Raw genomic sequence first — 27,758 nt, forward strand, 5'->3', positions numbered from 1 at the left:
ATGACCAGGGGGTGGGGGTTGATGCTGTACACTGGCTCAGGTGGGCTTGGTGGACCAGAATGGTCTCTTATTGTTATATCATTTATTTCCCCCCAAAACCATGTGATTAGTGGAATTCAGATGTTTGGGAGAAATTTCTACTTCCTTAACCTTTCCTCAACTGGACTAATCTTTGGAAGAAGCACGGGTGACAGAATACTGCGGAGAGAAAATGTGTGCCTGGACAGACTAGATGCAGGAAAGATGTTCCCGATGGCGGGGGAGTCCAGAACCAGGGGTCACAGTCTAAGGATAAGGGGTAAGCCATTTAGGACTGAAATGAGGAGGAATTTCTTCACCCAGAGAGTGGTGAATCTGTGGAATTCTCTGCCACAGAGGGCGGTGGAGGCCAGTTCATTAAATATATTCAAAAAAAAGAGTTGGATATATTTCTTAAGGCTAAAGGGATCAAGGGATATGGGGAGAAGGCAAGGACAGGGTACTGAATTTGGATGATCAGCCATGATCGCATTGAATGGCGGAGCAGGCTCGAGGGGCCGAATGGCCTACTCCTGCTCCTATCTTCCATGTGTTTATGTGTTCATCCCACAATTCACAGGCCACATCCCAGATTCACATTGGATGTCAAAAGGATCTTGCATGCAAAAGAAAATGAAGGAATTGCATTCATCAGGCACCTTTCACAACCTCAGAACTTCCCCAATGCACTTTACAGCCAATAAAGTACTCTTTTGAAGTGCAATCACTGTTGTAATATAGGAAAAGCAGCGGCCAATTTGCACACAGCAAGACCCCACAAAAAGCAATGAGACAAATGATCAGATCATCTGTTTAAGGTTTTGTGATAAATGTTAGCCACAACATTGGGGAGAACTCCCCTGCGAAGAAGTGCCGTGGGATCTTTACGTCCACCTGAGGACAGACTCAACATCTCATCCGAAAGATGGTACCTCCGACAGTGCCGCACTCCCTCCGTACTGCATTGAAGAGTCAGCCTAGATTATGGACTCAAGTCTCGAGTGGGGATTGAACCCACATCCTTTTGACTCGAGGAGAGAGCGCTACCCACTGAACCACGGCTGACACCTTGCGTGCAAATCAGTTTTGTGATCTGTACAAGATACAGAAAAACCCAGTGTATATTAAATTTGCTCCTGACCTACCTTCTATATGACAGATCTGGAAATCTTGCGTGTAAGGCAGCGTAGATATGTAAATCTTGGCTCCTGAGGTCTGTTTCAAGAAACTCACGTATCTTCCTTGTTTGCCAATTAACCGTCCAACCAGATGCTGTGAACAGAAAAGCGGCAGGGACACAAATTAGAAAATTACGGGAAGAGCATTTTGCCCTCGAGCAATACCACAAAAATGCTATCAAATTCTTACAGGCTAGATAGCTTGTATTTCATTACTCCTAGGAATTGGCTCACGCTTTAACCTATCATAGTACACATCCCATTGCTGTTTTGAGCTACTGAAGTTGTGCTAAATGATGGGGATCGTTCCCAAATGTCCTACAGGGCTTGCACTCCTTAGCTGCAGCCTGGCAAAGTTCACCCTACTTGTGGGAAAAATTGCACAGGTCCGTCAGCCTGCATAGAGTTCCACTTCTGAAAGCGGGGTCACCTGGCTATAAATCAGGTGCTCAATACCTACCTGGCGGCAACTGGCCACGTGCACTCAAACAAACAATCTTTCTTCACTTCCTCTCCCCAAATACAGCAAAAAATTTATCTACAATGAACTAAGCTTGCTTCTTTGAAACTCCTGTCCTATCCTTAGTCAGGCTCATTAAAATTTGCCCACTATTGTCACCTAGCAGCCAATGCTCCCGTTAAGCTGCGCAGCCGTGCAGGGGTCGCGAGGTCCCACAAAGGCCGCTTGCCGGCTTCGCAATACAAAAAAAAACGCGCACCCCGAAAAATAATTAGTGGGAACATTGCCAGCAACACCCTCCGATTATCAGTCTAGCTGCTGCAGAATTCAGAAAGTTACTTGTAATAGCAACTATTTACCACAAGGTGACATCAGTGCATTTTCAAAATGCTGTGATGTAGAGTTTGACCAAAATAGAACCAAGTCTTGGACTAGCTAGCAGATTTAACATAAACTTATAAAACTAATCTCCAGAAATTCAGTTGAGGGCTCACTTCATAAAATGACTAAAGTGGACTAAGTGCCAACGTGTGCAATTCTCCCCAGTTGAATACTCTCTGCTACATTGCAATGCCTTCAGGGAAAGGAGGGAATGGCCTCGATTCCTCTCCTGGGCTCCTAGTAAACTCCAAGCCAGTTCAGGTAGTTCTGCACAAGCAGAATGCACAAGCTTTGGGTGGGGGGGGGGTGGGGGGGTGGGGGGGGGTGGGGGGGGAGTTCCCGTACACAAGAAACTCCCGCCCTAAACATTGTGGCTTGCAGTTTTTACCTTCGGCACCTGGATCTCCCAGATGGTGAGTTCAGTTTTGTCTTGTGTTGTGTTCAAAGCAGCCCCAGCCTTGCTCAGACCCTCTGCTCCCCCTGCAGTGCAGCCACTGTCATTCGAGTCCATACTATTTACATCAGAACCTGGCAAACGCATTCAGTAAAAGGATCTTAAGTAAGCAATATAGAAACCAACAGATACTCTCAGCATAAATCAGCAATCTAACACGTTTCAATAGTTCTGTAACAGTTTCAAAATATTTTGAAAAGATTGTAACAATGTGTGTAGCGACGTGAAGTTTCTGACAGAGCTCCCCTGCTGGTGAATGCAGTGCCCGGTACAGGAAACTCTTAACCAGCACCTAAATAACCGGAAATCTGCTAACCGGCAAAATTCAGGAGTAGGTTCGGGTAAGTTTTACTTCATATTAGTGGCAGTTCCTGGATTGTGGCTGTGTAACTGGAGTTCGTGCACTTGTTGCTAAGCAACAGGGAAGCCTGGATTTGTTGCTGTGTACGGAGCTCTCGTACCTTTTAAACTATACCTCTCTGTAATCCGGACTTTTTGATAAACCGGCACCAAGCCGGTCCCGTTGGTGCCGGATAATAAAGAGTTTCCTGTATACGAGTCAACTGATCTAGACAGTCACAGCAAGGGCATTCGCTGGCCTCATTGCCTGGGAAGGTGAGGGGGGTGGGCGGGGGGAAAGGAGGGAGAAGAGCCAGGGTTCAGCTTCTGATCAGCACCAGACGTCTCCTGTTGGAAGATGGTGCACATGGTTATCAGGCATGGACAGGATTTGGCCTTTTGGCAGTCTAGGCTCTCACGCAAAAGAGCCACTTGGATAAAGGAGCCGAGGGCAGCCCAGAGTCAGATTCTCTTCCACCCCGAACACCACAGCTGCAGGCATGAACTACAAAAATGAAACTCTCCGATTATATTAAACTGTTGGTAGCTGGTACAGCAGACTGAGGCACCAGCACTGTGCTACAGATTGGCAGATCACAATCAGCCGCTTGGCAGGTTCCTAAACTCAGTTGTGTGGCCTCTGGATGACCGTGAACAGGTAAATCATCTCCCTCGAGGGAAGATGGCACAAGATACGCTCACAGGCCCCTCTCCCCCTGCCCAAGTGCTGTCCCGAGCAGGATCAGCAAGGACGCAGTTGCAGGGCATCTGGGAAGAGAACCGACGTTAACCTCAATCCCCAAATAAGTTTGAACATCAGGGTCTCGGCTGGCATGCAATCCTGGAGGAATTGAGCTTTCCCTAGCCAGTGAATGCCATTCCATATACAGAGCCAAGGTGGGTAGATGGAGTTGAAGCACAGATCAGCCATGATCTAAATCGAATGGCGGAACAGGCTCAAGGGGCTGAATGGTGTACTCCTGTTCCTAATGTTCCCTCCGTTATGGAATAGTTGAATTCTGGACAATGACCCTCATTGGCAATATAAATCCAGGAAGCCTGATCATTTCAAGTGAAAGGGATTCATTGCTAGGAGGCAACTGTGAAATACAGGGGTTCAATGGACTAAAAGATGACTTCTATGGTAAATGATCCCCTTAATCCAAAACCTCAACAAAAGCAACATACTCCCAGCCTTCCACCGATGCAGTCAATTCACAAACACAGTCACTCGGACAGTGTTTGTCTAGGTTTGTGAATTGACAAAATGCCACATAACTCAAAAGTAAATGCAAGATTAGATCTTCACTGGCCTATCACACAAGTCTACCAAGCTGTGGAACGCAGCTATCTGTCAATGTCAGATACATCACCTCCAGTTAATAGAAAGCCAGTAGATTCATTTCTCCCCCCGCACCCCCCCCCCCAGTTTTTCTGCAAGCCTGACCCCACTGGAGTCAGGCGATGGATAAATAAGCTACAAGCAAAGACTAGCAATTCCAGAAAGCAAGCTTCTTCAGCATTGAACACTACATTCCTGCTTCTCCCAGCGCATGACCCCACGGTTGAAGCTCTCGATACTAATCTCACAGGCTTCAATCTTAAACATTTGTCCAGTTGGCTCTGTATCTAGCACTGGGTGACACTGCAAAAATAAAATCAAGTATTGAAGGCTGGACCGGGGTCAACATAACCTGGCTTGGTTTAGAGCTGAATCTTTTTGCTTTGCCAAGAACCACTAATTTAAACAGAGTTTAAGGGCAACTATTACACATTCGAATGACATGGCTCGAACCTGACATGTAAGCACTGTCAAGTCAGACGGCAACTGGCCGTACAGCACGTTCGTTCAGTGCACCGTGAATTGGCAAGTACATGCCATCAATTCCCAACAAGTTCACTCATCTTCACACACCAAAATTGGAGAAGCAGGGGGGCAAGGAAGAGGGAAGGCGCTGTTAACTGGAGGCCATATTTTCCCCAATTTGAAGGGAAAATAAAAGCAGTTTACCCAAGAACATGCAACACTACGTTGGGTTTGAGCGCAGCACCGGCAGAAGCCACACAGCAGGTTGCTTGCCTGCCTGCCTCTACATTCGGTCCAAGGCAAAAGGAGGCCATCAAAACCGAACTACTTTGAAATTGCTCCTAGGCATCAGTGCTTTATATTGGAGGTGGAGGAGGGAGAATTCTCATCTGACAATTAATTTAGGGCCGTTGAGTTTGAAGCCACTCCAGTTGTATCAATATAAAAATTGTAATTCTGGGATTAGGAGCACTCTTAACTTAAGAAATGTTGCAATACACTTCACTAGCCAAAATACATGAAAAAGGTAATCATTTGCACATTTGAGTGCGAATAGGGGATCATAAGTCACTGCGATTTTCTCTATCCACTCATGGGATGACAATTTAGTTCCAAAGCAAAGTTGATCATCCCAACGCAATATAAATCAAATCCTAAGTCTCCTCAGTGTACCTGCTGTGCCACCAGATGCAAAAGTTAAATGTCCAGTGTAACGGAGTAAATTGGTTGTGACATTGCCTCCAGTGCTATCTTTGCAATGGAGATATTTCCAAGATGGTTACTGTTGTGCAGGTAACACATCCCCCGCGTGGCTCAGCTTGCAAGTCACTTTGCGCTACCCTACAGTCATGTTTAGGTACTGTACAGTTTTTGCCATTTTACCTCCAGAATGATCAAACTCCATTTCAAGCAGCAAGTGGCCATGCCCATCAGCACCCTCTTCTGCTTGTCCTCCATTAGCATACATCAACTTAGTCCCCTCCTGCACCAGAGGTTTGTGCCTGTGCTCTGGATCCTGTTCAGTGGAACTTCCTTCAGCCACAGTGTTATGTAGTGTGTCTGTTTTCTGATTTTCTAGGGGGCACTCTACCATGCTATGCAACAGGTCCTCTCCCCCTGCCCCATCTTCCGAGTGGCAAACACTGCACCCAGAATCCTCTGCTGCTGCGTTCAATTCCTCTGAAGACCTCCCATTATTTGTAGTGGGCTGCAGCTCCTCTGTGAAGGTCTGACTCGCGCCCCCGTGAGCAGCTTTAACACAATCCCTTGAAACACTCCCTTTCGCACCAGATTCCTTCAACAACAGTTTGGGCCCCACAAGCTTTTCCTCACAGGTCAGTTTGGTCACCACGCAATTACTCGACGAGTCTTGGTGGTTTTCTAGGTTGCTTAAAGCCTCCCCGCTTTCCAGCAGCTCCTCCCCGCCGGCCCCATCTTCCGAATGGCAAGCGCTGCAACCGGAGTCTTCTGCCGCTGGGTTAGCTTCTTCCAAAGGCTTCCTGCACACAATGGAAGTGGGCAGCTCTGTGGTAAAACCGGGCTCTTCGCCCTCGCAATCTGCTTCGGTACAATCTGCCTCCAACACAGAGTGCTTCTCGTCGCTGGCCTGCCTCGCCTCGCCATCTACTTGCTCACCTCCCCGAGAGTCTTCAGTTTTAGGCAATACCGGCACATCAACAGTGGAATTTGCTAATTTGCAGGCTCTCTCTCCAGTTCCACGCTCACCCTCTGCACAGGGGTCGAGCTGTGAAGAAAGCAGTTCCTGTTTAGCTGCCGTGATGACCTCAGAGATCAAGCCGGCAGCTGCCTCCTCAATCTCGTCTAGATCGACTCCTTTACCGACGGCACGTACGGGCAAGCCGTTTTCAGTTAAAGGAACTTCTTTACAAGATTGGCTTCCCTGCTCGGACTCTTGGCAAAGACCAGTCGGAATCAAAAACGGGCTGATGCTTACACTGTTGAGGACGGTCTTGAAGCACGGGGGCTCAGTCGTATTGCCTGCATTTTCACCCTCGGGTTCGGGCCGCTCCATGGTGTGAGGGTCAGACACCGACCGCTTGCATTCTGCAGAAACCACTGCTGAACTGAGGATTGGTAAAATTTTGTCATTTCTCCCTTCTGCTTCCAGGTTCACGGAGGAATTCGCAATAAGGAAAGGAGGAGGAGGAGGTGATTCGACTGCATTGCAGACGGAAGGCTGCCGGGTCTCCAAGGAGTCAATACTGATTTTATCCATCATTTGATGGAGGTAACTTTCCTTCTCAACCTTGGGTGAAGTCTGGAGGGGACCTTGCACATTGGCCATGAACAGAGCTTCTTGGGATCGGGGCGAAGAGTCCAGAAGCATCTTTTGAGCATCCTTCGCCACGCTGGCGTCAAGGCCATCAGTCAATAGGCACAAACTGCTCCCGGGCACATCCGACTGCCCCAATGTTTCAATCTGTAGAGTCGGCACCGATTTCTTGACTAGGTTTTCATCCTGGTTAAGCGGTCTTGCATTTGTTCGCTCGGCTACTGCATCAACGCCCTGATGATCCTCTGCAGCTGCACAATGCTCGCCGCCAGACTTGGTGCTTGGTCCGGGCGCAGCCGGGAGCTTTGCTTTATCGTGGCTGCTTGCTCGGCCTTTCTTTCGGGTGATGTACCACCACCAGCCGATGAGGGCCAGCACCCCAGGGAGTGTGTACGGAAAGACGGTACGGAATCTCAGAGCCATCGTGCGACCTCGTCACTGATCTGAAAAATAAAGAACATTTGTAAACCGTCAATATAAGCTATTGTTTAGAAGCACCATGTACTTCACTGCATTATTACAGTTGATACCAGTTATATATACACACACACACAGCCAGCGTTGTGATTGGAACTCAATTAAACCCACACGAGGGATGGCGTGGAGCTACCCAGTTAGGGCCACATCTTCGAACTTATCGGAAAGATGTGATCGCACTAGAGAGGGTACAGAGAAGGTTTACGAGGATGTTGCCAGGACTGGAGAATTTTAGCTATGAGGAAAGATTGATAAGGCTGGGGTTGTTTTCTTTGGAAGAGGAGGATGAGGGGGAGATTTAATTGAGGTGTATAAAATTATGAGGGGCCGAGAGAGTGGATAGGAAGGATCTATTTCCCTTAGCAGAGAGGTCAATAACCAGGGGGCACAGATTTAAAGTAACTGGTAGAAGGATTAGGAGAGAGTTGAGGAGTTTTTTCACCCAGAGGGTGGTGGGGGTCTGGAACTCACTGCCTGAAAGGGTGGTCGAGGCAGAAACCCTCATCACATTTAAAAAGTACTTAGATATGCACTTGAAGTGCCGTAAGCTACAAGCCTACGGACAAAGGGCTGGAAAGTGGGATTAGGCTGGAGAGCTCTTTCTTGGCCGGCACAGACACGATGGGCCGAATGGCCTCCTTCGGTGCCGTACATTTCTATGATTTGATGATAACTTACACTTAAAAGTTAACTTTTTTTTGGGAAGAGGTGTGGGGAAAGAGAGATTAAATTGCTGCAATTTGCTAGTAACTTTGTCCCAAGCTAAAACCATTGCCAAAGAGAACAAGGTGCAAAGGACAAAATACACAGAAGGCAGACACATTTTTACAAAAGTGTACTTAAATCTTGTCCACCAAGTCTGCTGCAACACTGCTCGGTCTAAACACCAAGGATGGGTGGCTTCAGTAGTTGCCTAATAAAGTAATCTGCCACTGAACAATACAGAGTACAAGAATTCCCTGCCAACTGGCCACCTGCCCATGGAGCAGAGCTGACAGAGGTGCTATAAAGTTACTGAGCACAGTGCGGTGCAGCTCTGCAGCCGCTCCACCATTTCACAAAGTGAGCTCAAGTTCTGCGGCAATTTTCTAGGACGATGGTCCTCTAAAATAAGTTTTACATTATTTGGGGGGAAAAAAAGAGTTTCAATTCCTCTGGTCCTTTTAAGACAATAGCTTTTTTTTTAATGTGCGCTTTCACACGTGCACAGGGGAAGAGGGCTGAAACATCGAGGTTCCCAACGTCCCCTTGTCTGACCAATTGGAAAACTGTCAGCACTGCACAAGGAACACCTAACTTCAGAAAAATAGCAGCTGACCTTCCATGCCATTGCTCGGTCGGCCAAAACAGATACATTGAGTCGAACCTATCCCTTGCAGGCAACTTCTATTGTGCAAATAGCAACCTGGACATTGCTACTGTCAAAGGGCAGTGGTAACAGTGCGCAAATTTTGGGCTCCAAGTCAATGACTGCTTTCAGGAGTTTCCATCTATAAACAGTGTGACAGACATTAGACGCAACACACAAAAATACCCTAGTACGTCAAACACAGAAAACTAAAAAAATGTTACTTGGATGGGATCCAAGGAATTGCAGATTGAAAACCTGTGCTTTAATAGTGGGGTTTTAATAGCTCACTCACACTCATCTGCATCTCCCAAACACAGTCTCCTAGAGAGAAAAAAGGGAATCCCACATTCTGTTTACACAAATGAAAGTAGTATGACCAAAATAGTTCCAATCCTTACAAAAAAGGGAAAAATAAACCCAAGTAAACCAAGAATCTTTTTTAAATAACTGCAATCAAGATCCAAGAAAGAGGGGGGGAAAAATGTGGATGAATATTTCTTGCCGCAATGGGCGGAGGTCACAGACCAAAGGAACTAATTTCCCGTCTCTCTCTGGGGGCGGGGTGGGGGGTGGGGTCTGGGAGACTACTCCATGGAATTGAAACAAGTTCCTCCAGTCAGTGTAATGAACAGAGCCACTTCCAAGCAGGCAGGCTTGTTTGTCAGTCTGTGCCAAGTCAGTGGATCACAGGGGGGGAAACCAAGCCACAACAGGGTGAGGGAAGAAGGGGATTTTGACTATTTTTTGTTTTGTTTCCAGTAACTGTCCAGGATCTAGCAGTCTGCTTGATCAGCACCAATGCCCTCCATCAGTGGCCAAGCTACAGATAGAACAGTCTGCTCACACATTTAAAAACGTGCACCCGGGGGAAGTTTCAGAGGGCTGCAGCTTCTCTACAACAGCGACTACACTTCCAAAAGTAAGGTGTCAGCTGTGAAGCTCTTTGGGACATGGTGAAAGGCACTACAAGAACACTCGTGCGTTCAGCCAGTGCAACACTACCTCTGCACAAAGCGGAAAAGCCAGCTACTCTTTCCATCCTCCTGAAGTGACTGGGATGGGGAACACCTGTCGGCTGAAACACAATGACACATTGTGCAGGAAGTTAAAAGGACAGCTCCACTCTCAAAAATGATGCCAGTGAAATATAAGACAGGGTTTATGTATCCAGGAAGCTGCACACAACTCAACACCTGTACCAGTTTGTTGGAGGGGGGTCAAGAGAGGAAACTTAACGCAACCCCCCCCACCTCAATAATGGAGCAACAGTTTACAGCCAGTCTCATTAATATGGGAGATCACACGAGCATTGATCCAAGTAGGGCTAAATTCCACAGAACAATTCCAACGCAGCAAAAATCAGATAAAAAGGAGTCCTTCGTGTTAAATTATTTGAGCATTGTTCTGCTTGTACCATCTCAACTTCACAAAAAGAGTCTAATTTATTACATACATGTCATGAAGTTCAAATCCCACTCGAGACTCCAGCACAAAAATCTAGGCTGACAGTCTGAGGGAGTGCTGCAGTGTCGGAGGTACCGCTTCTCGGATGAGACGTTAGACCGAGGCCCCGTCTGCCCTCTCAGGTGGACGTCAAAGAATCCACGGCACTATTACAATGAGGAACAGGGGAGTTCTCCCCGGTGTCCTGGCCAATATTTATCCCTCAATCACCATCACTAACAGATTATCTGGTCATTATCACATTGCTGTTTGCGGGCTCTTGCTGTGCGCAAATTGGCTGCCACGTTTCCTACATTACAACAGTGACTACACTTCAAAAAATACCTCATTGGCTGTAAAGTGCTTGGGACGTCCGGTGGTCATGAAACACGCTAAATAAATGCAAATCTCTTTCTTTAAGACCAGGTCCCACTTTACCCTCCGAGTAACGGGTTAGAACTACAGTAAAAACAGTTCTGTAAGCCTTGACCACAGAAGAACGTCCCTTTCTGCTCCAAATCAGAAGCCAAATTAAATCAAGGGCACGCAGGGAAACAAACGATGCCATTTTCAAATACATTTCAGATTTATTCTTTTAAAAAAAGTCACCAGCTTATAGAAGATGGGAGCAGTAGGCCATTTGGCCCCTCGAGCCTGTTCCACCATTTAATGAGATCATGGCTGATCATCCAAACTCAGTACCCTGCCCCTGCCATCTCCCCATATCCCTTGATCCCTTTAGCCTTAAGAAATATATCCAACTCCTTCTTGAATATATTTCATGAATTGGCCTCAACTGCCTTTTGTGGTAGAGAATTCTACAGGTTCACCACTCTCTGGGTGAAGAAATTCCTCCTCATCTCTGTCCTAAATAGCTTACCCCTTATCCTTAGACTGTGACCCCTGGTTCTGGACTCCCCGACCATCAGGAACATCCTTCCTGCATCTAGTCTGTCTAGTCCTGTCAGAATTTTATAAGTTTCAATGAGATCCCCTCTCATTCTTCTAAACTCTAGCGAATATAAGCCCAATCGACCCAATCTCTCCTCATACGTCATTCCTGCCATCCCAGGTATCAGTCTGGTGAATCTTCACTGCACTCCCTCCATGGCAAGAACATACTTCCTCAGATAAGGCGACCAAAACTGCACACTACTCAAGGTGTGGTCTCACCAAGGCCCTGTACAACTGCAGCAAGACATCCTTACTCCTGTACTCGAATCCTCTCGCTATGAAGGCCAACATACCATTTGCCTTCTTAACCGCCTGCTGCACCTGCATGCTTACCTTCAGCGACTGGTGCACAAGGACACCCAGGTCTCAATGCACTTCCCCTTTTCCCAATCTATTGCCATTCAGATAATAATCTGCCTTCCTGTTTTTGCTACCAATGTGGATAACCTCGCATTTATCCACATTATACTGCATCTGCCCAATCACCCAAGCTGTCCAAATCGTATTGGAGTTTCTCTGCACCCTCCTCACAGCACACACGCCCACCCAGCTTTGTGTCGTCTGCAAACTTGGAGATATTACATCTAGTTCACGAATATATATTATGAATAGCTGGGGTTCTAGCACCTATCCCTGCGGTCTTCTTAGGCAGTCCCTCGGAACCGAGGATGACTTGCTTCCACATTAAAAATGAGTTTGCAGGTGACTGATGCGGTACCTACTGTCTGTCACAGGTGGGGCAGACAGTGGTTGAAGGGGCGGGTGGGGTGCTTGGGTTGGCGTGCGCTCCTTGCGCTTGGCTTCCGCTTGCTCCCGGCGAAGAGACTCGAGGTGTTCGGCACCTTCCCGGGTGCTTCTCCACTTTGTGCGGTCTTGGGCCAGGGATTCCCAGGTGTCGGTGGGGATGTTACACTTTTTCAAGGAGGCTTTGAGGGTATCCTTGAAGCGTTTCCTCTGCCCACCTGGGGCTCTCTTGCTGTGTCGGAGCTCCGAGTAGAGCGCTTGTTTTGGGAGTCTCGTATCGGGCATGCGGACAATGTGACCCGTCCATCGGAGCTGATCGAGCGTGGTCAAAGCTTCGATGCTGGGGATGTTGGCCTGAGCAAGAACACGGACGTTGGTGCGCCTATCCTGCCAATGGATTTGCAGGATCTTGCGGAGGCAGCATTGGTGGTACCTCTCCAGTGCTTTGAGGTGCCTGCTGTACATGGTCCATGTCTCTGAAGCATACAGCAGGGCGGGTATCACTGCTGCTCTGTAGACCATGAACTTAGTGCCAGGTTTGAGGTCCTGGTCTTCAAACACACTCTTCCTCAGGCGACCCTGGCACACTGAAGGCGGTGTTGGGCTTCGTCATCAACGTCTGCCCTTGTTGACAGTAGGCTCCCAAGGTATGGAAAGTGGTCCATAGTGCGGTACCCCACTAGTCAGTGCCTGCCACTCGGAAAAAGAACAGTTTATTACAACTCTTTGCTGCCTGTCTGCCAACCAGTTCTCTATCCAAGTCAGTACCTTACCCCCAATCCCATGTGCTTTAACTTTGCACGCTAATCTCTTATGCGGGACCTTATCGAAAGCCTTCTGAAAGTCCAAATACACCACATCCACTGGTTCTCCCTTATCTATTCTACCAGTTACATCCTCAAAAAATTCCAGTAGATTAGTCAAGCATGATTTACCTTTTGTAAATCCATGTTGACTTTGTCCGATCTTGTCACTGTTTTCCAAGTGCTCTGCTATTACATCTTTTACAATGGACTCTAGCATTTTCCCCACTACCGATGTCAGGCTTACCGGTCTATAATTCCCTGTTTTCTCTCTACCACCTTTTTTGAACAGTGGGGTTACATTAGCTATCCTCCAATCCATGGGAACTGTTTGAGTCTATTGAATTTTGGAAGATGACCAGCAATGCATCTACTATTTCCAGGGCCACTTCCTTAAGTACCCGAGGATGTAGATTATCAGGCCCTGGGGATTTATTGGCCTTCAATCCCGTCAATTTCCCGAACACCATTTCCCTACAAATACTGATTTAATTCAATTCTTCCCTCTCATTAGACCCGATGTTCCCTGACATCTCTGGGAGGTTATTTGTGTCCTCTGTGAAGACAGAACCAAAGAATGTATTTAATTGGTCTGCCATTTTTGTTCCCCATTATAAATTCCCCCGATTCTGACTGCAAGGGACCTACGCTTGACTTCACCAATCTTTTTCTCTTCACATATCTATAGAAGCTTTGAGTCAGTTTTTATGTTGCCTGCAAGCTTACCATCATTCTATTTCCCCCCTCTTAATTAGGCTTGATAAGATTCCAGTCTGTACAGCAACATTCAATCCATTGTGAGCTTGTAGTCTGTATAAAATGCAACCAAGTTCCAAAATGCTTCAGAAAGTTCACGTCTTGCGCTGTGAATGAAGCTTCCTAGATGCCAAGCTCAGGCCACGCAGGTACAAGTCTTTCTGCATGACAAGAGCAGCTTAAAAAGGTCATACAACTGAGGCCACAGTTCTAGAGAAGTGCTGCAATGTTGCCCGTTTCTTTTAATGCACGGTCCCTTCACATTTCTGCGCTTGCTCGGTATTTAGAATGTAAATGCTGGTGAGCGGCCTGCGCGGGACCTTTCAGATTACCGCGTGGCCGCACGCGCGCACCTCAGCGGGATTATTCTGCCACATCGGTGGAGTTGTGCTGCACTCCACCCCTGAGCACAGAACTGATTACAATGCAGCTAAAACGATAGTGTGCCTGGATATTAGTCATTGTCCATCCCATTGTTCTTTGGGACATTCTGAATTGAACCAGAGAGTCACTGCTACACAGTGCAGCTTGGCTCAGCTGGTTAGTATTCTTACCTCAGTTGTAGGTTCAAGCCCCACTCCAGGACTTGAGCACATAATCTGGGCAGGCACCAACAATATAGCACGCCCCCCAGTACTGCACTGGAGATGCCATCCTTTGGCCAGGATGTTAAACCGAGGCCTGGTCTGCAAAAGACCCCCCCCCCCCCCCCCCCCCATGACACTATCTGAAGGGGGAACAAGGAGATCTGCCAATGTCCTGGCCAACATTCCTCCCTCAGACACTCCCAAAAAGAGAGTTTGACTGGTCAACCATCTCATTTACCGTTTGGAGGACCTCGCTGTGAGAAAACTGACCACCCACATTTACCTACATAAATGACAACACTTGAAAGTAAAAGGGACTCCTGCGATGCACAATGCTTTGGGGAAATGTGGAAATGCAGCACGATATAAATGCAAGTTCCTGCTTTCCCAGCCCATTCCGTGCCCTCGGTTGTAGTTTGTGCAGCTCGGTTACTGTTTAGTGCAAGGCGAACCGTTCAAATCATTTTATTAATGGAAACCCTCACATGCTCAGTCCCAAAACAGTCAGCAATACCCTGCACAGCAAGCTAAAACAGGACACGCATTCCTTTCCCTTAAAGGAGAGGGACGCAGCATTACTGGGCTGAAGCAGATGACAAGTGCTTAATGGGCAGGTTTGCAAAGTTTGCAGCAAAAAAAAGCCACACATTCCATCCAAACAATCTCTTCTGTAATCGCACGGCTTTAAGAACCAAGATTGCATTTTTAAATTGGCAGCTAGAAATGGTTATTTTACAAGGCAGATTTACTGGTGCTGTACATTTGCAACTTTGAATACCAGCTCTACACTCACCTGAAGTTTTTTTGCAGGAAAGTTGGAGTTTATGGTCCACAGTGCGCTTCAGCTTATAAGAGCAGAGGCACGGAAACGCTTGCCCCCAAAAATAAAAGCTTTTCCGGTATTGCAAGTGAACCTCAAGATACCAGCATAATCCCGGGCTGTATGTCTAATGGCACTTCACAAATTACTGCATCTCAACGTCAAACTGTTTCAGTTTGAGGTACTACACATGCAATGTCAGAATCTACTCTCAGAAATGTAACACCTCTCCCCACCCCTCAGCTTCACTACCCTTGAATCAGGTGAATGCATGGCCAGCCACCGTCGGTAAGTGAAGGCCCTCACTGGAAGAATTAGTTACCCCTCTCAGCTTTCAAAGAGCCTCGCTGGCTGTTGCTATGTAAAGTAACAAACTCATGTTGCATTACAAAGCCGTTTAAGACCAGGGAGGTTTCCAAACAACAGTGCAAGTCAAGCAGCAAGAGTGCAGCTCGAAAATCAATTTATGGAAAAGTTGGAAGATTTAGTGACTGAAGCACACCAACAGGCTCCATAAAGTCAAGGCCCTTAAAGGAGGAAGACGAGAGAATAAAGCATAGGTCACAATGCAGTGGATACTTTAATTATAGATGATGTAACGCGTGTCACTTGCAGGACAAGGGTGAAAGCAAACATTCTACATCTTACTAGTCTCAGTATTAAAAGATCGTAATTAATAGAAAGGGAACGATCTGGTCTTAAGGTCCCTTGGGTAACAAGCCTGACAAATACGATGGTCTCAGTAAATACATTTTAGACTGATTGGTAAGTGACCTGAATTCACAATTTACAAATTATAAGATCTAAAGCAGTATTTGTTACCCAGTCTGAACACACTAAACATTGAGGTTACTTGCAATTAACCTTACACGTAACCTTCCAGCAAATGTTGTAAATACACGACAGAGCCATCAGCAAAGAGAAGAGTTGGACAATTTTTTGGGTGTCAGCTGTGGCTCAGTTGGCAGCACTCTCGCCTCTGAGCCAGAAGGTTATGGGTTCAGGTCGCACTCGAGACTGGAGCATCAAATCCAGGCCGACACTCCCAGTGCAGTGCTGAGGGAGTGCTGCACTGTCTGAGGTGCTGCCTTTCGGATGAAATGTTAAACTGAGGTCCCGTCTGCTTTCTCAGATGGATGTAAAAGATCACATGGGTACTATTTCAAAGTAGACAACTTAATTCATTCCTTCAAACTGGCTGCTCGTGCCATCCACTTCCCAGCGATTTCAATACCACCGATAACTGCTACAACTTGCTGCGGAGATGGGCAGGTGCCACAGCAGCCTACATCAGTAAAAACAGATCACCTGGTCAATATCTCATCGCTGTTTGTGGGAGCTTGCTGTGCACAAATTGGCTGCTGCGTTTCCCTACATTACAACAGTGACAACACGTCACAAGTACTTCATTGGCTGTGAAGCGCTTTGGGACGTCCTGAGGTTATGAAAGGCGTTCCAGAAATGCAAGTCTTGACTGTTGTGACAAAGTATTTACATCCCAAGTATTAGGATCTGTAAAGTGAAGAGACAGGCTAATTTTTTGGGTCAAAGATTTGCCAGAACAGTGCCACAGAAATGTTGAACCTTCTTTGATGTGGACAGACCTGCTGTGTATTTCCAGCAAACCTTCTGTTGAACAGGTATGTTCTTGTGAATGAAACACTGCAGACAACCCAGGAAGTAGCTAGGAACTGCTCCGAACCCAAACTCTATGAGGAAACTGAATATTAAAAAAGGGGGAATAACAGAAAATGCTGGAAAAACTCAGCAGGCCAGGCAACATCCGTGGAGAGAAATTAGAGTCGACGTTTTGGGTCAAACCCTTTATCAAAACTAAAGAGGCACAGGGAATGAAATAGATTAAGAAGCCAGGCTGGGAGAGAACAAGAGAAGAGACATTAGGAGATATTCAAAACGAGACGAGATGGTGATAGGACTAGTGGAGACAAAAGACGGCTGTAGATCAGGTGTGAAATGCGCTGGCAGAATGGGAGACAGCTGCCATGTGGGAGAGAGAGGAAAACAAAGGAAAGGGGGGGGGGGGGGGGAAGGGAAAAACCAAAAAAGGTGTGGATAAAACATAAGTAAAAATGTAATGGGGGCCGAGGTTATGATCTGAAATTGTTGAACTCGACATTGAGTCCGGAAGGCTGTAAAGTGCCTAATCGCAAGATGAGGTGCTGTTCCTCGAGTTTACGCTGAGCGTCCGTGGAACAATGCAAGAGGCCGAGGACGGTGAGGTCCGAGTGGGAATGGAGCGGAGAATTGAAATGACAGGCGACCGGAAGCTCGGGGTCCCCCTTAAAAACAGGGGAGCTGGTTGAGTAAAAATTGCTGCATTAATTGGCTTCACAGCTATAATTCCACCATACAAGCCAGTTCAAATAATTTCAGATAACATTTTTGAAAAAGTTTAAATCATTTAGTTCTTACTGATGAGGCTCCAATTTTAAACCATGATGTTACTAATTTTAGCAAAGCATTTAGCAAAGGGGTGAGGGGCAGTGAGAAGGAGAGAGAGAGATTACATTTTCACTTTATTATTCGCCAGTTGAAGTTCCCACCTATTGCAATCCTGGCCCTGCTGCAAAGGTGCTAGATTACAGGGCAGCGGCCCAACAAACGCTCTTTTGATGGAGGTTATATCAATTGCCAACATGAGGATTAATGAGGAAAGCTGCAGTCCAAACCTCAAAGTAACAAGTATTTGATGCCACTTGTGTTTGAAGAGGAGGAAAATGGGAAATGTAACAGATATCTAGTGTCAGCATTAACTATGACAGACATATGGTAAATCGCTAATCTGCGATAGCCCCAACTTCAACAGCTTCCCGTACTGCAGCCATTTGGTGGTCTGCTGTGTTCGGTTCTGGGCTCCGCACCTTGGGAAGGAGACACTGGCCTTGGAGAGGGTGCAGCGCAGATTCACCAGAATGATACCGGAGCTAAAAAGGATTAAATTATGGAGGTCAAGTTGCATAAACTAGGCTTGTATTCCCTTGAGTATAGAAGATTAAGGGGTGATCTAACGGAGGTGTTCATGATTAAAGGATTTGATAGGGTAGATAGAGAAACTATTTCCTCTTCCTCCTCTCCCCCACCACCACCCCCAAAAATCTATTGAAGCGGAGGGCCAATTGAAAATTTCAAAACTGAAATTTGGCAAGGCTATTAAGGGATACAAATCAGCCATGATCTAATTGAATGGCGGAACAGGCTCAAGGGGCTGAACGGCCTCCTCCTAGGAGATCACCCATTAAGGTTGACTAGGGGCACACTGTGCCACAAACCTTAACTGTGTATTAACACTGAAGAGTCAGTAAGAAACAAGGATGTAAGGCAGCACATGAGCAGGCCTGGTTTAAGGCAATACTCCAAAAGGCTTCACCGGCATACAGCGATGACTTGGGATGCAGCCCAGAGCTCCTCTTCCGCTCTTCAGTTTTCCCAACCGCACAAACTTACTTCTATGCCCATTTAAGGGCACTTTGAGCAAGAGCTCAAACCTTGCAAGCTTTAGCACGCACTGGCATGGTTACTCGCTGTGCTCCCACAGCCAGGTCAAGACGGAGGTGACTGGTTGGCGCAGTACTGAGGGGGTGTGCGGTGAATGTGCACTAACTGGTCGGCAACCCCAGTTGAAGGAAAAGACAACTGCACCGAGTATAGAGAGTGCAAGCCGTGGCTCAGTGGGCAGCACCCTCGCCTGAGTCAGAAGATTGTGGGTTTAAGTCCCTCTCCGAGACTTGAGCACAAAAATCTAGGCTGACACTCCTGTCTTGTACTGAGGGAGCGCTGCACTGTCCGAGGTGCCTTCTTTCAGATGAGATGTTAAACCAAGGCTCCGTCTGCTCTCAGGTGGACGTAAAAGATCCCACAGCACTATTTCGAAGACGAGCAGGGGAGTTATCCCCGGTGTCCTGGCCAATATTTATCCCTCAATCAACATCACTAAAACAGATTATCTGGTCATTATCACATTGCAGTTTGTGGGAACTTGCTGTGTGCAAATTGGCTGCTGCGTTCCCTACATCACAACAGTGGCTACACTTGAAAAAGTACTTCATTGACTGTAAAGTGCTTTGGGACATCTGGTGGTCGTGAAAGGCGCTATATAAATGCAAGTTTTTCTCTCTATAGCAGATGGGTTTTATAAAACAACAAAAGTTCTTGCAGCAATGACCAAAAGGCATCGCAAAATGCCGTCCAATAGTGTCTGAAAAAGGAGACTCAAAAATATCCTCCAGCAAGGATCAAAGCTGCTATAATTAGTCTATCTGGAGAATTGAAGCTGGATAAAGGAGCCAGCAACATAGCCATAACTGTACACAGTTCTAGGAGCAGAGGAGGTAGTGTGCACGTACTAGCACTGTTCAGTTCTTTTATTTAGATATAAAGTACTTTTAAGAGCAGACAAGGCAAATGCACAATAATCAAGGGTCCATTAAGCCAACATTATACCAGAAAGTGGTGGAAGCGGAACTCCCCCCAATAGCTTTTCAAAGGAACGAGGATGGGGAAAGGACTGGGGCTAAGCAGACAGCTGTATCGCCTCCTATTGTACTGCAAAATTGTATAGCTTTTCACTGCTTAGATACAATTGCAGGTTCATTTGACTGCACCTTGTTGAGATAAAGATGCTGGAGCGAAGACACATCACCTCACACAAGCCTGGGTGCTCTCAGGCCTGGTTAAGGTTAGCATGAAAAGGGAGAACACTGAGTAAGGGCCACAAGTTTTGGGGCCTCGCGCAGCTTGCTTCTAACTGAAAGCTAACACGCCCAGCCAGAACCACGAGCCTTTACTAATGTTGGTCCAAACATCACCCGTCATTTGTGCCAGGATTACACAGCCCAAAATTTGCAGCGGGAGCCAGATCCTACTGGGGTCGACTACAAAAATAATAGTCACTGGGAAAGGGATCACAAAGGCTTTTTTGGGAGAGACGTGGGTTGAATGGAGAAAGTTACATTTCAAGGCCAGCTTCCGTCCCCCCCCCCCCGACAAATGGAGGGAGCTGGCCCTCAAGTTAATGTGCAAATTATGCACACCAGACGCGAGCCTGAAATTCCATCCCTCGGCTCATTCAATTAACGATTCAGCTATTTTAAATTGCATACGGATGCAGAATCCCCAAGTAACATTTGCTCCAAAACCATCTTGAAAAATTCTGAAGGTAGTCCATGGAGATTTCTTCAGTAATGAAAACATTCCAACAGACTTATTCAGCTCCTGGTTAACAAGCAAATACAATATGGGTACTGCATAATCCCAATATTGCAGCAGTACTGATCCTTGTGCACCAGCACACAAAACAGAAGAAAAAACAGCATTTCTATAGCGCCTTTCACGACCTCAGGACGTCGCAAAGCACTTCACAGCCAATGAAGTACCTTTCGAAGTGCAGTCACGGTTGGAAAGTCGGAAACGCGGCAGCTAATTTGCGCACAGCAAGCTCCCACAAATGGCAATGTGATAACAATCAGATCATCGGTTTTAGTGACGTTGGTCGAGGGGTAAATATTGGCCAGGCTCCAGGGAGAATTCCACATCTTTTCGAATCGTGCCGTGGGATCTTTTATGGCCACCTGAGGGGGCAGACAGGGCCTCAGTTTAATGTCTCATCCGAAAGACAGCACCTCCGACAACGCAGCACTCCCTCAGTACTGCCCTGGGAGTTGTCAGGACAGCAAAAGCACTTTACAGCCAATTAAGCACTTCTGAAGTGCTGTCACTGCTGTAATTTAGGAAATGACTCTCAGTGGGAGATTGGCGCTCAAGTCTAGTACACTGGTGTACAATCTTCTAGTGCTACAGCTACCACGAGAAGAATGCCATTGGGGGTACAATCCCTGTAGCAAGCAATGCTGCTTCAATCCAATGACAGGAACCTGCCGCAACATCTGCTGCTGTCAAACATTGAGAATGGAAGCAAACAGCATTTTAATAGCTGGGTCCCAGAGGGATCAGCCACCAAATACATGGTAAAAACAACAAAAATCTATTTACAGCATTTCAGCTGCAGTCAAGAAATTAAAAAAATCTAACGAGTACAATGCATCAATGCAAACATTTTCGAACACTAATTACCTGCAGTCAGAAGTGTAGGGCATTTTAACAGCAATCTGATCAATACACATCTATAATCAGCGTCACTTAATTTGAGTTATCTTAAAACAGAGTCTTAAGTACTAAATTTCTATTCCCTGTGCTACATGTGTTGAAATGTTTTGAGCAAGTCCATAGAAAGCAAATTGGGACAGTGTTAACAGATTTTGACTCCAATCAGGTCAGAGCTAAGCAAGAAGTCATGCGGACTCTTCACTCCCTCCCCTATTTTACAAATTACCTTCAAGTCGCTTGTTCAATATTTAAGTTGGAAATTGCAAATTTAACCAACTATTTTCAACCCTTTACAACCACATTCAGATCAGATCAATTTAGTTTTACAGATTAAGACTATCGAAAACCGAACCCGACTAGTTATTGGGACAACAGTTACAAAGACTTGACTTGGCTGATGCAAGTTGTAATCTCAACGCGTTAACAAAACGCAGTGGTGTAATCAGCTGGTAGGAAGAAAGCCATCAATAAATCAGCTCCAAGTGGGAAAAGACAAAGTGTTGCACTCTCACTTTGAAATGGTTACAATGTGAAACCAAAGTCTATTATTGCTGCCGTAATCTTGCTGAAGCCATAAACACAGATTTCAATCTCCTTTTCGACCATAGTGCACACAACATGATCTACAACAGCAACTTCTCTCTTACAAAAAAGGTACTTCAGCTCTGTAATGAAAAGTCCCACCTGAAACATTAATCCAGCTTTTACTCGCAGATGCTGGGAGGCTGTGCATTTCCAGTATTTCATTGCAAGCAATAGTTAGCTTGGTATCGATAATTCTACAGCCCAATTTTTGTACCATTTCAGCCGTTTAATCTGCTCAAGTTCCTCCACACTGGGAGATCACAGCCAGATACCGGTTTTCCACACTTTCCAGCACAATGGTTTCTCCTCTGCCACTCCAACCCATTAGATATCCGGGATAAGCAAGAGGTACTGTGCACATTAACGGGACAGCATGCTCTAGTGCAATTTCCCTGCAAACCGCGTACTTAACTGACTGAGCCAAGCAGAATGCAGCAATTCAAGACAGTCCACTTCCGTTGGGTTTGACCAATGCATTCAATGAATCAGTCGTAATACAGCACACTGCACGCAGCTCATGAACAGGGCAAGCCCTGGTTGCTCGACCATCTAGTCGTCATCAGTTTGTGTTATCACATTTGCCACGCCAACCAAATAAATATCCTCGCTGCAGAACAGACGTTTAACAAGTGTAAGGAATCTAGCCATCAGAAATTATGGGTTACATCCAGGTTCCACAAGTTGCTCAGGCTATGTGTGAAGTCTAACCACCTCCCTTGCATACAGAGACAGCAGGTCTAAACTGGAATGCTCAACTCACTGATCCATTTTACTTTGTATGATCACCACACTGGCATCCCGGCTATTTCTATGTAAGCCCTTGGACCGTGCCGATATTACTCCAGGCACACTGGGCCAGCACTGCTCCCAAAACAGAGCGGGGTCTCTCTGTTCAAGGGACCAGTCAGGAAACATACTCGGGGCACTGCTACAGTTGGCCCTTGAGCAAGCAGGCGGCGTTGATACAGTCCAGGTAATTTTATTGAGGTGGCAGGAGGAGGAAATAAAAGGCAAATGCTGCCCTCCAATCAGCACTTCGTAGCACACTGCTCATTGGTTCAGTTTTGCACACTAAACCCATCTCAAGCACAATAACTCCAACGCAATCTTTTGAGAGATTGTCAGCATTGACAAAAAAAGGTAACAGATACAGCCAGGTTTGGACCAGAGAGAAGGGTGGGTAGATTGAGAGACATGAAATAACTCAATTACACAGAAGGAATTTACTTAGGGTTTGAGGAGGAGGGTTGGGGATGGGGAAGATGGACCAATACAGCCAAGGTATTCCTTGCTAACATGGAGTCATATTTCCCAGTTCAATAGTGTGCTTTTCTAAGACTGTATTCTTGTTTAAATATTTCCCTTCCCAGCAAAGTCAACAGTTCAGTTCCAAAAGGACCGATCACCCACCAGTACCTCATTAAAGCTGCCATTATTCACTGGTCAGCCTCAACACGGAGTGTTGGCAGACTACTTGACTGCGAGCAGGGGTGGGAAGGGAAGGGCTTCACACCCCAAACATCCCCCTGCCAAAACAGATTTTAAAGGGGGGGGGGGGGGGGTTGAATATAAATCAGAAGTGGGAACCCCATGCCAACTTCCCCACTCTAAACCAAGGGGCACTGGGGCTAATTGTAACACCCCTACTGTAGAGTATTTAAACTTGCAAGGCTTTCATTACTGGTTAAAGTCAACAAACCACCAGGGAGCTTGTTAAAACAATTGAATGAAAACAAAACAACAGAAAATGCTGGAAAAACTCAGCAGGCCAGGCAACATCCGTGGAGAGAGAAAGAGCGTCAACGTTTCAGGTCGAAACCCTTCGTCAAGACTGAAAAAGCAAGGTCAGTTTGGGGGCTGGGAAATGGGGATGAGAGAATAAAAGAGAAGAGACATTAAGAGGTATTCAAAACCAGACGAATGAAAACAAGACTGGTAAGCCTTCAGGTCAGGGGCCAAGCAGGAAGGCCTTCGAGCAATCCAGCCCAGTCACACAATACTGGAAGAACCCAGTGGAAGGTTGCTGGCGAGAGGAGCTTTTTTGAAGTGTAATATCAGGGCCATGAATCAACTGAAACTGGGTCACAGAGGCAGCCTGCAGTGCTTCTCAAACCAGAATCGACAGGGGCACAAGTGCACATGAAGGTCACTTTCTAAGTGAAGGGATGCATTCTCCCATCCCCCTCATGACCCTATTTGCCTGGCAGCAGCCAGTTATTACAGAGCACAGGATCGAATGTTTGGAACTGCAGTAATGATCCTTGAAGCTTTGAATAATCAAAGCCAAAAACAGCAGCATAAAATGTAGAGGGTATAGTCATAACAATATCAAAATCCAGAAGGCAGCTAAAGTGACTCCAATTCCAATAGGAAAGTGGAATTTAATGTGTGACTGCAACACTGTTGTAAACTCCAAAGCATTTCACTTAACTGGATTTTAAACCCATTTATAAATCCCTGGTCAGGTCCCAGTTGGAGCATTGTGTCCAACGCCACACTTTAGGAAGGCTGTCACGGCCTTAGAGAGGATGCAAAGGAGATTTACCAGAACAGTAGCAGGGATGAGGGACTTCAGTCATGTGGAGAGACTGGAGAAGCTGCAATTTTTCCTCCTCTGAGCAGAAAAGGTTAAGGGGAGATTTAATAGAGATGTTCAAAACCATGAAGGGTTTTGATAGAGTAAATGAAAATCTGTTGTTTCCAGTGGCAGGAGGGTCAGTAACCAGAGAAAACGATGCACCATACAGATGGTATGAAGGAATACTCAAGGCGGCAGCAGTTAGACCACAGGGATCCAACTCCATATCTTGGGGTCGGGATGGGGTGGGAGGGGAGAAAGAGGGGAAGGATAGGAAATATGGATCTGCTCCAACAGTTACAGATTCGCCAGCTGAATAAAACAGTTGCTAATCATCTAAACCAAATAACTGGTAAAAGCAATCTTCCTATAAAATCTCCCTTTATAAACAGGTAAACGCTAAGATCACTACCCCAATGATTATACGTGCACTTGAACAAAAATGCGCTTGTTGAAAACTATTTCAATACCAGCCACTTTGGGCCTGAAAGTTAAAATGTGCGCAGATTGCAATTGGCTTAGAGAGCTACATTTTCCAGATGATCTCCTTGGTTTAAGGTATTCTGACTCGTTTTAGAATCAGATGATTGCACCCTTTCTCTGCTAAAGGCCATAGCCTCTGGACAATGGCTAGGATTTCAAACTGAAAATCAGTGGTGAACACATTGAAATTACTCAGGAACGGGAAGAAAACCGCCCCTGTTTAACGCAGCTCTGCACTGCAGGCGGACATGCGACCCAATGCCAGAGCTGCACTGTGAAACACTCAGCTTTCAAAAGGCGCACATCTCATACATAGTTAGGGTTGCAAAATTCTGGAAATTTTTAAAAGAGGAAACTTTCCATGGGAATTTTCGGGAATTTTGAGTTTTTTGCACACTGATGGTTTTTGTCTCTGACCCTTATATTATCTTTGTCGTCAAAATAGACATACTGTTCCATACAAATAAAAACAGACTTTCAAAACTTTATTTAGGTTATAATTTTGAACTTTATTGAACCCCCACAAAAAAGACCCATCTAAAATAAAAAGAGCTTATTTAGCCTGTAATTTGTCCTTATTTTGTCCCTTTGAGTCTTCTACTCATGAGTCTTCTGAGTCTTCTACTCCTCATTGCGCCTCCTGATTCTCTGACGCTGGCTCTGACGTGTCCATTTCCTCCTCTGTGTCAGTGTCTAGCTGTGTGGTGGACACTTCTGTATCTGGCTCAATAAGTTGTAGGTTCGCCCGGATAGCCACCAGTTTCTCCACTCTCTTGTTAGTCAGCCTATTGCGCACCTTTATGCGTATTCCCAAAAAGTGACCAGTTTCGTTCAGAGGCCGCTGATGAAGGTGGGATTTGGCGTATCACCGATGCAATAGGTGACAGGGCCTCAGATGCACAAAGTCCCTTCCACCAGGTATGTGCACTGATATGCTTGCATGATTCCCATATCCCATCCCCATTCCAAAGACCTTGCTTGGTAGAGAACTTTGCCAGACTTCTCAGAACTTTGCCCACATCCAGATTGAGATGGTGCGAGAGGGTAGAAATCACACTAAGCGCTGTTGATCTGTTCTCCAGAAAGTATTGGTCTCCCAACATGCTTTGGGTCCAGCATGTATGCTGCAGCATGAATCGGCTTGACACAAAATTCTTGACGCGTCTGTATGAATTGAACAATTGCCTTCTCCTCTGCTTTGAGCAGCAGGGATGTGGGTAGGGCAATGCTGATTTGTTCTTTTAAATCAGTAAAAAGCCTGAGAACATCTGACAAGACTGCGTCATCTCCTTCAATCTGAGCAATTGCAGATGCTACTGGTGAGAGTAGTTTAAGGCTGCTAACCACTCTCTCCCAAAACACATCATCCAGCAGTATTTTCTTGATGGTGGTTTCCATATCCCCAGACTGGGATATTGCCATTTCTTGCAGCGACTCCTTACCCTCCAGAAGGCTGTTGTACATTATGACAACACCACCCCATCTAGTGTTGTTGGGCAGCTTCAGTGTGGTGTTCTTGTTCTTTGTCATTTGCTTGGAGTTGTAGGTTGCTGCAACTACCTGTTTTCCCCTGACCTACTTAACAACTTGCTTGGCTCTCTTGTACAGTGCTTCCATGGTTCTCAAACCCATGATGTCCTTGAGGAGCAGGTTAAGCCCATGAGCTGCGCCCCCAATAGACGTAATATGAGGGTAGGCCTCCTCCACTTGAGCCCAAGTAGCCTTCATATTCGCAGCATTGTCAGTAACTACTGCAAAGACCTTTTGTGATCCAAGATCGTTGATGACCGCTTTCAGCTCATCAGCAATGTACGTGCCTGTGTGTCTGTTGTCCTTCGTGTCTGTGCTCTTGAAGAACACTGGGAGAGGAGTGGAGACGATGTAGTTTATGATGCCCTCCCCTCGTACATTTGACCACCCATCTGAGATAACTGCAACACAGTCTGCCATCGCTATCGTTTCTTTGAGCTTTCCTTGGACTCTGTTATACTCAGCCTCCAGCAAATAAGTAGACAAAGCATGTCTGGTGGGAGGACAGTATGCAGGGCGAATAACATTGAAAAATCTCTTCCAGTACACATTGGCTGTGAGCATGAGGGGTGAGCCTGTTGCATATACAGCTCGAGCAAGGCACTCATCTGCATTCTTCTGGCTATGGTTATCCATTGTATCAAAGAACCTTCCAAGTGGGCCAGGAGTTGCTGATGATAAGGAGCCTGATGCTGAATGTGAACCATCATCTTCTTGAATGGAAGCAGAGGAACTCTGGGCTGACTGCCGTGAGCTTTGAGTGAAGTTGTTGCATTTGGATAAATGCTGCTGCATCTTTGTGGCATTCTTTACATATGGCTTTCTACAGTGTTTGCACATGTACACAGTCTTTCCATCTTTAATGCCTGGGGTAAAATGCTTCCACACATCCAACGGTAAACGTGGCATTGTTCTATGCAGAGAAATAAAGGGCATTCATCTCTGTCGAACTGCGGTCGATCAGCACGATTGCAACAGGGTGAGTACATTTTTGCTGATGCTCCATGTGATGGAAACATGACCTGTACACACACGACGCTACATCACCAATAGTGTATTATTTTGTATATTTTAAATTGAAGGACAACAGAGTTCAACAAGTAACTGGTTTATTTGGTATAAAGTCTGATTTACTTACTGCATCATCACAACATCAGCAGAAAACAAAATGACTTCCCTCAGGACCCCTAACCTGGATCTTAAAAAAACTATAGCAGTCTTACAGATGCCTGCAGGCCAATCACAATTCGATATGCAAATATTACAAATAGAGGGAGCTAATCGCTCATCCACCCAATCAGTAGCCTGATCCTGCTCCTATTTCGTGTGTCTAATTCTGTTAGATTCAGGAGATGGTTCTGTGATAGTGGATTGGCGGTTAGGATCAGATCAGCCATGATCTTATTGAATGGCGGAGCAGGCTCGAGGGGCCAATTGGCCTACTCCTGCTCCTATTTCTTATGTTCTTATGACACATTTGTTCACAGTCACACACAAAACTTGTAATTATTAAAACAAGCCAAGTAAGAAGATAAACATATTGATTAAGAAATTCCTTAATAATTAAGATTCCATCTCTGTTAGTAATTTTAAG

General features: G+C 46.0%; 1 protein-coding gene across 1 annotated transcript in view; it reads right to left on the minus strand.

Annotated features, from left to right (window-relative positions):
• Positions 1–27,758, minus strand: part of akap1b (A kinase (PRKA) anchor protein 1b) — a 62,632-nt gene that overhangs the window by 15,392 nt on the left and 19,482 nt on the right. The window contains exons 2-4 of the mRNA XM_085964795.1: positions 5,520–7,373; positions 2,426–2,565; positions 1,164–1,290 (exon numbers count right to left, since the gene is read on the minus strand). Coding sequence (XP_085820921.1) covers positions 1,164–1,290; positions 2,426–2,565; positions 5,520–7,353 — 2,101 coding nt within the window. The 5' untranslated portion in view covers positions 7,354–7,373. The remainder of the gene's footprint in view (positions 1–1,163; positions 1,291–2,425; positions 2,566–5,519; positions 7,374–27,758) is intronic.

Source organism: Somniosus microcephalus, chromosome 22 (assembly GCF_052327205.1).
Source record: "Somniosus microcephalus isolate GS21.2 chromosome 22, FLI_Smic_1.0, whole genome shotgun sequence".
Taxonomy (NCBI): Eukaryota; Metazoa; Chordata; class Chondrichthyes; order Squaliformes; family Somniosidae; genus Somniosus; species Somniosus microcephalus.